The 12,420-nt window shown below is 34.9% G+C and overlaps 1 protein-coding gene across 9 annotated transcripts in view; it reads left to right on the top strand.

Moving 5' to 3' along the window:
• C2CD5 (C2 calcium dependent domain containing 5) overlaps positions 1-12,420 on the top strand; it is a 57,645-nt gene that overhangs the window by 38,060 nt on the left and 7,165 nt on the right. For 6 of the 9 annotated variants that reach the window (XR_014589831.1, XM_083859192.1, XM_083859197.1 and 3 more), the window contains exons 11-22: positions 8-196; positions 1,866-2,057; positions 2,751-2,937; positions 3,913-4,077; positions 4,400-4,540; positions 6,191-6,254; positions 8,067-8,128; positions 8,569-8,667; positions 9,103-9,192; positions 9,426-9,513; positions 10,565-10,651; positions 12,287-12,337. Coding sequence is in view for 8 of the 9 variants with exons in the window: in XM_083859192.1 (XP_083715318.1) it covers positions 8-196; positions 1,866-2,057; positions 2,751-2,937; positions 3,913-4,077; positions 4,400-4,540; positions 6,191-6,254; positions 8,067-8,128; positions 8,569-8,667; positions 9,103-9,192; positions 9,426-9,513; positions 10,565-10,651; positions 12,287-12,337 (1,415 nt within the window). In the remaining variant the exon portion in view is untranslated. The remainder of the gene's footprint in view (positions 1-7; positions 197-1,865; positions 2,058-2,750; positions 2,938-3,912; positions 4,078-4,399; positions 4,541-6,190; positions 6,255-8,066; positions 8,129-8,568; positions 8,668-9,102; positions 9,193-9,425; positions 9,514-10,564; positions 10,652-12,286; positions 12,338-12,420) is intronic. The other 3 variants (XM_083859194.1, XM_083859198.1, XM_083859196.1) reach the window with 1 other exon arrangement.

Genomic DNA, 12,420 nt, shown 5'->3' with positions numbered 1-12,420 from the left:
CTTATAGTGAAGAGGTCTGTATTTTGTCCGCATCTGGCACAGCAGCTGTACTGAACCCTAGGTTCCTTCAGGATGGCACCATGGAAGGCTGTTTGGAACAAAGGTTGTCATGGCAGCCTGGCTTCTTTTCCATAGGGTCAGAGAAGGGAGAGGTTGATTTTTTTCCTCAGAGCCAAGATAGTTCTTCTCTATTAGGGTAGGTTACAGTGTTACAGTGCAGGATGCGGGACCAACCACTTTACTGCTTTTCACTAACAACAACCACCACAGGAGTAATGGAGCTCTGCACCCAATTAGATACTCTGTTTTTATTTCTAACAGTCTCAATAAGGTAACACGTTTGACTACTAACACAGATCATAACTCAGTTTTTTCCTTCGCTGCTCTTCAGGTCTCTTTTTCTCAATTTTTTATCACACAATAAAAAAATGACAGATGTTTGATAACTTACATAAGCCAAAAGTGGCTGTGACTGTAATACGTGTATGTATGCTCCATTAAATACTATTTATACGTGGGAGATAAAATAGCTTGGTTGTAAAACAATTATGATGCCAGATTTTTTCCAAAATAGGTATGTGTTTGTTGAAGTTGATGAACAAAATCATGAAACTGAAGGCCAAACATGAAGTTTCCCTTTGTTTCTGTTCTTGTGAATAAAATTTGAAGAATAAGTATTGCCACAAAGTTATTTTTTGGGGAAAAAAAAATAGTTAATGCATATTGGTTATTTATTATGTATTCATCAGGATGGTAATCAAATATTTCAAGTGATTATTATTGTTGTAAGCAGGGCTATTTATTACACTTTAGCACTTGCCTTGCTTTTTCCGTAATAAACCAGTCAATGTAATATTATTTATTATTCTTTTACTCTGTTAGCAGAAGACCATTGTCTTCTGGTGTAGATAGTTTTAAAAACTATAGCCAGAACTAAAATACTTGTTTGTGTAGTCACAATATGATTGAGAGAAAGAAATATCATGTTCATAATATAAAGATAATAGCACTTTTACCAAAATATGTATTTTGGTGCTACAAAGAGTCTTGGCATAGATCAGAAATGTCAGAGGGAAGTAAAACAGATAAACAGACAAAGCTCATGCTCAACACAAAATATATTTGCCAGTCTTATGATAACTAATGTTCCAAATCTATCAGATTTGCTTAAGCACCTCTTCAGAATCACTGAGAAGAATTCTTTATATGAAACAGAATGAATTTGCAGTGATTCAGTTGGCCTGTGCTTTTCCTGTTCATATTTTTGTAGTGGTCATTCTTGGGTGTTGCTTATGGGGGAGAGAGATTGTGTTCTCAGCAAATAATGAGTTTTATCTGATACCTTATCTTAGGAAATAATCTTGCTGTTCTGCTCCCATATAATAATATATGTTAATATATATTGTGTAGCTTCTCAGAAGGATGATTGGTTTGTTTGTATTCTGCTCTTATGGGGTTTTGGACACAATGAATGTAAAAGAGATTTTTTGGTGTGTTTGGTACAGCTAATTCTTTGTACAACAGTTGTATCATGGATTATATTTAGAAGTTACACTGCTTAAAGCCAGATCAGTAACATTACAGGTTTATATGAATTATTAGTCACTAAATGTCTTTTTTCTCAATCCCGGCATAGAAGTTCCCAATGCAAGTTCTATTGATAGCATTTTAGCCAGTAGTGTGCAACCTTTTCTTCTTCTAGTTTGTATATTGTAATACTTATCACATTGGTATAATGGAGCAGAGTTTGGTTGTGGTGTATGGTTTAAGTAGGTCTCTGTAGGTGTTTATATACATGTGCACTTTCTGATTATGGTTTACAAGATGCAGATGTTTTAAGTATTCTCTCCATAATGTATTTTTAGGATTGAAGAAGCTTCACCACCAGGTTGTGGATTTTGCCATATCCCATATGATGAACTGAACATGCCATTTCCTGCTCACCTCACTTACTGTTACAACTGCAGGAAGCAAAAAGTTCCTGATGTCCTTTTCACGACAATTGACCTTCCTGTAGAGGCAATAGTTGTTGGGAAGGGATGTCTTATTCAAGCCAGGTATCTGTCAAAATACTTCCTTAGTCTAGTAAAGTTTTGGAGATCTTTGGGAGAATTCCTGTTGCTAAAATCTGATGTGTCATCAAAACTTATATTGTAAAACATAAAATTGGCATGTGTTCTTGAATGAAATTTCTCTCTGAAAGTATCATTGCACTGGTGTGGGCTTTGAATTTCAGCTCGTAGGACTAAACCCAAAGAGTGGAAGGTGACTAATGTATAGTCAGAGATGGCATTGCCATGCTCTTTGCTTTTAGTCTTTTCAGATGAATATGGTTAATGCATTAGCTGTGAGGGTACTTGGGTTTGGTTTGGTTTTGAGTTTTTTTTCTTCCTTCCAATGTGTGTCTTGAATAACTGTATTAATAGGAATTTTAAAAGTTCTACCACTAGAAATTACAGTAGTAATTTTCTATACTTTTGCCTGAAATGTTCGAGGCTTGCAGCAAGAGATATGATGTTTGCATTGGGGTCTTACTAGAAGAAAAGCTGAAAAAGGAAGTTTTCAGATGACATGACTCAGGGAGTTCTTGCAAAGAGCTAGCATTTTATTTACTGTTCAGCAATCTAGAAGAATTGAAAAGAAGCTGTATTAGGTTATACAATGAGGAAAAAAGAATCAAGATACCCTGTGATCCCTTTCAATCTTCACAAATCCATTTGAGCTCTTTGTGTGCTGGTTTGTGTTGCCAGGTTGTGCCGTCTGAAGAAGAAAGCTCAGGCTGAGGCAAACGCAACCTCCATCAGTAACCTTCTGCCATTCATGGAGTATGAAGTGCACACACAACTGATGAACAAACTCAAGCTGAGAGGAATGAATGCCCTCTTTGGGCTGAGGATTCAGATCACTGTGGGGGAAAATATGCTGATGGGCTTGGCAGTAAGTACAGTTGGAATCCTGGGATTCTTTTGCTTTCTTCCTGTATTTTTTTCAGGAAGACATGCAATTGTTGTGGAATTTAGAGTAACCAGACATAGTGAAATGTCATTTTAAAAGCAAAGTGTCTTAATTATTATAAAATCAGTATACAGAGTTGTCTTTTATAAACAGCAGAAGAGGATTCAAATCTCTTGAAAGTGGTAGAAGACAAGATTATTAGAAAGGGAATGAGAGAAAAAGAAGCTTTAAACAGTTTAATGGCACAAACTGTAGAAAGATTATGGTATTCCTATCAAAGAGATCACTGGTCTTCAAACTGAATTGCAGTTCCATGACAAATAAGGCAAATTAAGTCTGTCAGTAAATCTTTTAATTACTTGGCAACAAGGGGGAGGTATGCTCTCTCTTCTTCGATGAAATTGAAAAAATAAATGATAGAAAGTCAAGATCTGTTCATTAACAATATTTTCTAACCCCATTCTTCCATGCCAGGGTAGAATAGTGCAATACTCTGCTTCTTCCTGCATCAGAGGGTGCTTGGCTAATTCTGGCTGACATCATCTTTTGTCTTTCATGATCTGTTTCCTGTAAATAGAAATAGAGTTTTCACAACCCCACTGATGCTGTTTAAATGGTTTGTCCAAATTTTAGATCTTCAAAATCTGTAAAAAAACTATTTGCTTATGCAAAACATACTAGGGCAGAGGCTTTAATTTTTTGTTTGTTTGGAATTTTTAGGCAAATTTAAGAGTTCCCCCATGAAAAATGAAAATGAGGGAGTTTTTTAAAAGAATGGTGAAGTTTTTATATAAGCAAACAGAAGAGAGATCCATTTATTTATTTGCAACAGATGCTGCTGTAATTTGCATATTTGTTATAATACTGTTTTAGCATAAGCATCATGGAAAGCTTTGTATGAAAATATGAGGAATTCATGCTTATATACTTGTCTTTTTCTTTGTGACTTCTTAAAAGTCTGCAACAGGTGTGTATTTAGCAGCTTTGCCAACACCTGGAGGTATTCAGATTGCTGGGAAGACTCCAAATGATGGCACCTATGAGCAGCACATATCCCATATGCAAAAGAAAATAAATGATACAATAGCAAAAAACAAGGAACTTTATGAGATTAATCCTCCAGTAAGTAAACCTTTTATTCTTAAAAATAAAACATTCTGATTCAAATATACACACTGTACACATTTTTTCTTACTGAGTCATTCAGAAGATAAGTTTATTTATGAACAGAGATACAGACTTTTTTCACTGTATTTTGGAAAGCTGCTGGAATTCTCAGATCTCTTTAGCCACATAGCCAGATCAGTTTGATATTATTTAGATATATTTCTTCAGTAGAATAATTTTCAGAATTATCTGATTCTTAGAATTATTAACAAATTGTGTAGAGTTGAATTATTTTTAAGCTGGGCAGAACATCCGTTAATTCTTGCGTTCTTTTTAGGAGTTACCTGAAGAAATTATTGGGTCTCCCATTCCAGAGCCAAGACAACGTTCCAGGCTATTGAGATCTCAGTCAGAGAGCTCTGATGAAGTTACAGAGCTTGACCTTTCACATGGGAAGAAGGATGCTTTTGTCTTGGAGGTGATAAGCATTTTCACTACTCATGTTCATACTTTTCTTCTCCTGAAATATATATTAAAATAAAAAAGTTTTTTTACTCATCTCCAAGAACAGTTCCTAAATTGTAGATGATTTTTTTTCCCTTTTGTATCAATAGAAAAAGTGAAGTATCAGATTTTGCTTTGTCTTTTTATTACTCTATTTGCTTAAAGCACAGCTCTGTCTACAGACTGTCTGAAGAAAGATTCATGAATATGTAGCTATGTCTAGAATAATAATTAAGAGCTATTAAGAAATGTCCTCCTGCTTGCTTCAAGCAGCAGATCAGACTAATCAAAAACTTAAGATCTGTTTTTATAAACACTGAGTTTCTGTGTTGCCACACTATATTTAGCAAATAGAAAGATTGTATTTTCTTCCTCTTTCAAAGCTCTTAGAGTTGTAGTTGAATATTCAGAATTATTAAAAGCATTCAAAAAACTGCATGTGCCAAGAGAACACATGAAAGAAGCTTTTCTGAAATTCAGCTCTTGCTTTTCACAATTTAAGAATTCACAACTTCTGACAATACCTTCCAGTTCTTTCTACAGCTGCAACTAGAAAGAACAGCGCCTACAGATTAATAAAGGACATAGATTTCTTTTACCTCTCTATTCACTAAAATTCAAAGACGTTGATGGGACATTGTCCATTTTGAAGTCTTTAATGCTCCAGAAGAAGGGTTTAGTTTTGATCATCGTGTAGATCCAGGTAGTACAAATACCTATCACTGACTAAAAACCACTTCAAAATACAACCTGTAATTGCAGCCTAAGGTACATTTAAGGCTCTGTTAATCTTCACAAGTCACCATCTTCATAGAAAATCATCTGAAGAAAGGTTGTAGGTAGGAAAAAGGAGGGAGCACTATAACAGCAGTTTACTTCAAAACAGAAATGTGAAGAGAGAGTGAAAAAACAGCTGGAGAGAGTTAGGGATAATAATTTTACATCTGTTGGTGCTTTTGCAAAAAAGGTTGAATACCTTTGTAAAAATTTGAGGATTTTGTAAGGCATTTATAGAAAAAAAATTACTTTTTATCTGTGGAATCATTTACTACTGTCTTACTTGAGAAATTGGATCTTTGGTTGATGATTAATTTGGTATCAGAAACAGTATTCCAGAAGATTTAGTTAAACTCCTGACTAAGCTTTCAAGAGTAAAATCATTGTTCACTGGAGCTATTTAAGAAAAAATAGTAAAAATTTCGTTGTGATGAGGATATGCTGAAAGAGGCTGAGAAGGCAATTATGAGAGGTAAAGATATCTGGGTTGGCTTTGTTTAGGTTTTGGGTTGTTTTTTGAAGAAAAAAAAAATAAAAGACTAGCCCTTTTACATGGAGAGTGAGAAGGAGATAGAAAATACCTCAATAGTGGAGTTAATTGAAACTATTTCTAAAACACTTGATAAGAAAATGTTGGGAGTTAGAGGTAAATTTGGATCTCTTGCAGGTCAGTAAGACAGGATGAAAGTAAAGACACAGCAGAAGTATTTACAGAAGGTAGCAGGGCTCTTAGTCTGATCTAAAATGAGAGTGTTAAAGGTTAAATGGAACAGAGGTTATTTTATTTCTTTCTGAAACTTCTTACTGGCACAGCAACATGATTTTCTCAATTATTCCCTTTTTACAGATTGATGACACAGATGCAATGGAAGATGTACATTCTTTACTGACAGATGTTCCACCACCTTCTGGTATAGTTCCAACCATACTTTTCTAATTTATGCTTCAAAATGACAAAATATGTCTAGTTTTATTTAAAAATATTTTAAAAGTTCCAAGAGAACTGACAATATTACTGTTTCTGAAGATTTTTAGACTGAATTACGAATTTATAGGTTTCAGGTTAATGAAAGTAGAATAGAGAACTAATTACTGCCTGGTATCAGTTGTCTTTATGCTATTTATCGTCGTATAGATATGTCATACCTTCTCCAACAGAACTGCTGGATCTAGATAAGAGGCAAATATATTTCTCCATTATATAGAAATTGCTCTGGACATTTGATTTGTCCTTCCTCTTGCCATTGTGAATTTCCCTGTCTTTCATATGAGAAAGTCTTAATTTCCTTCCTAATAAGAGATATCAGTCTTAATAATTTTGAGCTCAGAACTATCCTTCTACTTATCTATTACTGTCACCAAATCTTTTATTCTTCACTGATTATCCAGTTCTGCTGCAGTTGATTTTATTGCCCTAAATAAGGGCCATCAGCAATCATCTTGTTTTATCTCTTCTGCATGTAAGTTATTAATGTGTTTGAAGCACAAAAGCCAAAATTACAGAAGTCTTCACTGTGAAAATTAAGCATTTTTGTCCATATTTTCCTAGTCTTACATTTCATTTAATGATGCTTCATTCTTAGTTTGTTAGAAGAGACCTTGCTGAAGGATCTTTCCAAATGCTTCCTGATGTCCAAAGTAGATGGTAAAGTCAGGTGCATTTTGTCTGTGCTTGTTGAGAGCTTGTGAGCAGTGACTGTTCCTTAGGAAACTGATACCAGCTCCTCTGCAATCTTCTTTTTCCATCTGCTCATGAACTCTCTTCTCTGGAATAGTTGCTTTGGATCAGTCACAGACATACCTGTAATAAGGAAATTAGTAGGAGGAGTCACTTTAGCACCTTATTACTTGAAGATTAAAGGATGTTCTTCTCTGGTAGTGGAGTAGGTTGAGAGTTCAGTGTCAACGAGCTGTTTGGTCTTTGGTTTATTCTGTGGTTTATAAGAATCTTTCTTTTACATTTGCCTTTTTGTTCAGTATCTCTTTTCAGACACTTGTTCAAGACAAATAAACAAGGGGCTGGTTTTCTGCTGTTGCAGAAAGCTCTACTACACTGCTGTAAAAAGAAAAGCATGTTTTCTGCCCTCATGTTATTATTTCTGCATATCCTTTCTAAATTTTATTTGATGCTTCAAAAGAATATCTGCTTTTGATGTTCTGAAAAGCAGTCTATTAATATTTATACCCCCTGCAAGCTGCTACACCATTTCTTTTCTAGCTCATTTTGTGCTTTTATATAGGCCCTACCAGATTGGCCTAATTTCTGCTTATTTAACTGTATTTCCAGGCTTTCAGAATTGCTGATTTGCTGTTAATAACTCACTTTATTCTGCCATTTAGTCATTATACTTCTGTTTTTAATTTGCATTCAGTCACTACAGTAGTTCCTTTACAGCCTTTTCTGTGCTCTCTATTAAAGTTTGGCTTTTTAGCTTTCCATATCATACCTTTTAAAAAAATTTCCTCATTTATGCACAGTTTATCTAATAGAAATAGGTGGAGCAGTTGTGAATTTGGGGTCTTGGCCTCTCCTACAAGAATTCTGTATTTGTTTTTTGAATGTTGATCTCATTTCTGGTGTATTATTCAATATTCAAAACCTTCAGAATATTCAAGATACTTGTGAGGGAAAATAAATACTTGCAAAAGCCTTGTCACATATGTTTCCTTTTCAAGTGTTTTTATAGTGCAGTGTATAAAACAGATTTTTTTTTTCTTTACAGGTTTTTACAGTTGCAACACAGAAATTATGCCTGGTATAAATAACTGGACACCAGAAATTCAAGTAAGGTTATTCAAAATTGAAACTTTTTGCTAAATTGTGTTGAAATATGCTGTAGCAATTTAAACACATATTTTAAAGTTAAATTCAAAGGACATCTTTGTGACAGGAATAAAAGTAGTATTATGGTAAGAATAATAAGGTATGAGAACCTGTTTCTTTGTTGTTTTTTTAAATGTAACAAATAACCTAATAGGGAAATACGAAAGTAATTCCAATAAATATGAACTTTGGCTTTTTGAAAGGTTTGGCTAGGTTTGAAGCCCCTTAAAGGGAACAGATTATTGACTGTGTTGCTTAGCTAACATATTTTGTTACTTATTTAACATGTATGTTGATATATTTTACATTATTTTTCTTCTTTGTGAATTTGGGTTTAAGACACTGGATAAAATGTGTTGGCATATGTTGGCAAAAAATCCCCATGTTTGTTTCTAATTCAGATGTTCACAGCAGTTAGAGTGTCCAGATTAAGCAACATTAACCCAACAAATCAAACACTCAATAAGAACTTTAATGATCTCTGTGAGAATCTCTTAAAGGTAAGACTCTTATTTCAAATACTTTTTTTAAGTGTTCAAATGGAAGCCAAGAAAAATTCAGCTATACTGAAAATAACATGTGCCTGAAAATTTTGAAAATAGACTGCAAAGTGTCTGTAATTAGTTTGTGAGTTTCTGCAAAGATAGGTTCAGTCTTTTTTGATATATTAGGGATTTCCAAAGCTTTTGTAATCTGAAGGGGTCCTTTGACTGGCAGTTTACTCTAGAAATAGAATGCATTCTGTCCTGACTTTTCACACATGTAATTCTTCTTCAAGAAAAAAATAATATCTTTAGATGACTTTTACTATGAAAAGAGTTTTGATCATTAATTTCTCTGAAATAAACTACACTTTTTTTTTTTTTTTTTTTTTTTTTTTTTTTTTTTTTTTTTTTTTCCCTGAGTAACACAAAATAATATCCTGTCTTCAACAGAGTTTGTATTTTAAACTCCGGTCTATGGTTCCCTGCTGTCTTTGCCATGTGAACTTTACAGTTGCTCTGCCAGAGGATGAATTAGTTCAGGTAAGTGAATTCCTGCTTTTAACTAACAGCACACAGCCATTGCCCTGGTTAACACTTGCTGTTCAGGGTAAACTGGGCTAGGATTTGATTTACTGCTATGTCTGGTGAATTCTTAGATGGGTTTTTTTTTCCCTATTATGTTTCTATGCAAAGGACTGCTTGTTTGCATAATTATTTTTCAGATTACACAAGAGATCAACTGAGCTAATATGCCAAATATTTCTGATTTGCAGATTGCAGTCACAGCTGTTGCCATTACGTACGACAAAAACCAAGCACTACAAGCCAACAAAGCACCTACAGAAAAATCACAGCAAAGAGGTAAATACTGTGAGGCAGCTTTCCTTTTCTATCTCCAGTGCCTAATGAGTCTGGATTTTAATTCCAGTTACATATACAAGTCACAGACCACAGAATATCCACAAAGATAATCAAGTTCAAATTCACATCTTTTTCAAGGAGGTTCTTTCAACACATAGATGTTTTTTAGAGTTCCTGTACTTGACCTCCAGCAGGATGAGTTACTTATCAAGTATTAGGTATTTATTTTACATAATCAACAAATTTATAGTACTTTCTTATTCTCTCTATGATACTACTTTGATTATTTTTCTCTGAAAGGTTGGTGTAACAGCTGATGACATTTCTGTTGTATTTTGGAACATGTGGTGTAAATCATCACAGAACATTTGTTCTTAGAAGTAGAAATTTTGTCCATACTTTAAGAAGGCGGAAAATAAATTATTTGTAATGTTTTTAAAGAAACCCAACCTTCTGAAAATCCTTAAGTAAGTGAGTAATAGTTTTGGAGCTCAGTGAAGCACATGGGAGGAATGGAAGAGACTACTGTGATCTACTTATGTCACCTTGCTAATGAAGTACCATCTTATGCTAGAAATTTATGTGTGCATTCTGGAAATGGGAATTCAGACAGAACTCTGAGGATACTCAATTCTTCAGAATGGGATTAGATAATAGAACAGAACGATTTGTTTCTAAAACATTAGTTATAGCTGACTTCTTCAGTAGTAACAGTGAAGTGTTTTCTTTCATGTGAAATAAGTGCTAATTTTTATTATAATAGCTGACTTAGATCCAACTGCAGAATCAAAATAAAAAACCATGAATGGACTTTATTTTTTCCTAAAAAGTTCAAATCCTTTTCAGTGGAACACAAGTTCTGTACAATGTTGCAGCTGGATTTGTTGTCACACACCTGTTTCTGCAGAGCTGCATCTCTTTATGCACATGCTGAAAATACCTGTTCAAGTCAGACCTGACTAAATTGACTCTTCTTGTAATTACTGGAAAATCTTATTTTGGGGGTTAGTTATCAGTTGGCCATGGTTTTTTTTTTTTTTTTTTGTTGAAGCATCTACAGACAATGAAGAACAGCTACAATTTCCCTTGGAACTTTGCTCTGATCCCCTTTCTTCTCAACCATTCTCTCCAGCTAAAGGTCAGTTAAGGGGAAGAATGTTACTGTTGTTTTTCATGGATTTTGAGTTCTGCTCTTTCATAGTTGTAGAGGCTTTAAAGTATCTGTACTTTCACAGTCTTTAAATGTGCTATGCTGCCTAAGCATAATGGATGTATTTACTCCTGTTGTCAAATTTTGGAGAGTCACAGAAGATGGCTTGGCTGATCATTCTGCCTATATTTCCTGCATTTAGAATATTGAAGATGCTGCAAACCACTGGGTGTTGGGTGTCATTTGACATAACTATCAATTACCTAATAATTAGGCTTGTGGCATACTCTAAATTGCCCATATAAAGTATGGGCATGTTTTCTCAGCCTCACATAGTTAATCTCATTGTTTTCACGATGGGAAGTACTTTATCTATAAAATACTGGTTGCACGCAAATTTCCTTTAAGGGAAAGGAACTTAACTTGTGTAATAAATAACCTGTACAGTGCAGCACACTGTAGCTGTTAAACAGCTGCTTTATTTTACCTGAGATAGAGCTGCATCTCAAGAATGGTTGTCACAATTCTTCTATGACTGCATTAAAAATTCAGTTCATTGAAATCAACTGTCTTTAATTCTTTCTCCCTTGTTGGATTATCTACCAAAATGATTACTGAGAGGAAATTAAATATTTGGGAATTACTGTTTGAGCTGCCTTTTTTGCCTGTTAAATCAGTTGTGTAAAGAAGGGTGCCTACCACACTTAACTTGTATTTTCAGAGGCCAAATTAATTTCAGCAAAAAGATTTTTATTGATTTTTTTTTTTTAATGCTCAACTTTTAATTTGCTACATTTTATATTTTCAAAAAAGAGAAGCAATCCAGAAATTTCTGCTGGTGTCTCTCTACCTGTTACTGGCCTGTGCTCCCTGTGTGCTGGGCACTGACAAGTGGAGGGCAGCCTGTTCCCATGTACCCCTTCTCCTGATGTTCTCCACATTCCATATTGTGCTGTAGACAGAGCAGCTCAGCCAGAAAATTATCCCATCTGTCATTTCTTCACAACTTGATTGTAGTTACATTTACTTAACAGGTTATTTAATATATTTTTACTTTTCGGCAGGATTGTTGTTTTAAAAATATTGGTTTACAATCTTATACAGTGACAACCTTTAATAAATAAACATATTAAAATTGCAAGGTAGATTTAGTAAAGTGAATTGTTTATGCCAAGTCTTATCAAAGTACATTGTATACTATATAGAGGGTGGGGTTTTTTCATACTTGACTCTAAAATCTTTTATAAGGGTCACAGAATAATAGTTTGGTTGGAAAGGACCTTAAGAGTCATCTCATTCCAACCCCCTGCCGTGGGCGGGGACACCTTCCACTCTCCCAGGGTGTTCTGAGCCCCATCCAACCTGGCCTTGGACACTTCCAGGGATGGGGCAGCCACAGCTTCTCTGGGCAGCTGTGCCAGGGCCTCACCACCCTCACAGGGAAGAATTCCTTCCTAATATCTAATCTAAACCTACTTTCTGTCAGTGTGAATCCATTCCCCCTTGTCCTGTCACTCCAGGCCCTTGTGAGTGGTCACTCCCATCTTTCTTGGAAGCTGTTGTCCTGTACTATCTCACTCTGCTTAATAGATTATCTGAACGGAATTAATTTTGTTTTATTAGAAGTCCTGGAGGGTGCAAGTTCCCACACAGGTATTCCTGCTGCTCAGAGAGGTGAGTTTCCTTAATTTAGCCATCTGCCAGAACAGAATGAGCATTCTTGGGGTATTGGTATACTCTTTTTGGATGTGTCTTAA

The sequence above is a fragment of the Zosterops lateralis genome, assembly GCF_965231275.1.
Source record: "Zosterops lateralis genome assembly, chromosome: 4".
NCBI classification, from domain to species: domain Eukaryota; kingdom Metazoa; phylum Chordata; class Aves; order Passeriformes; family Zosteropidae; genus Zosterops; species Zosterops lateralis.
This window is presented reverse-complemented; position numbering and strand designations above follow the sequence as displayed.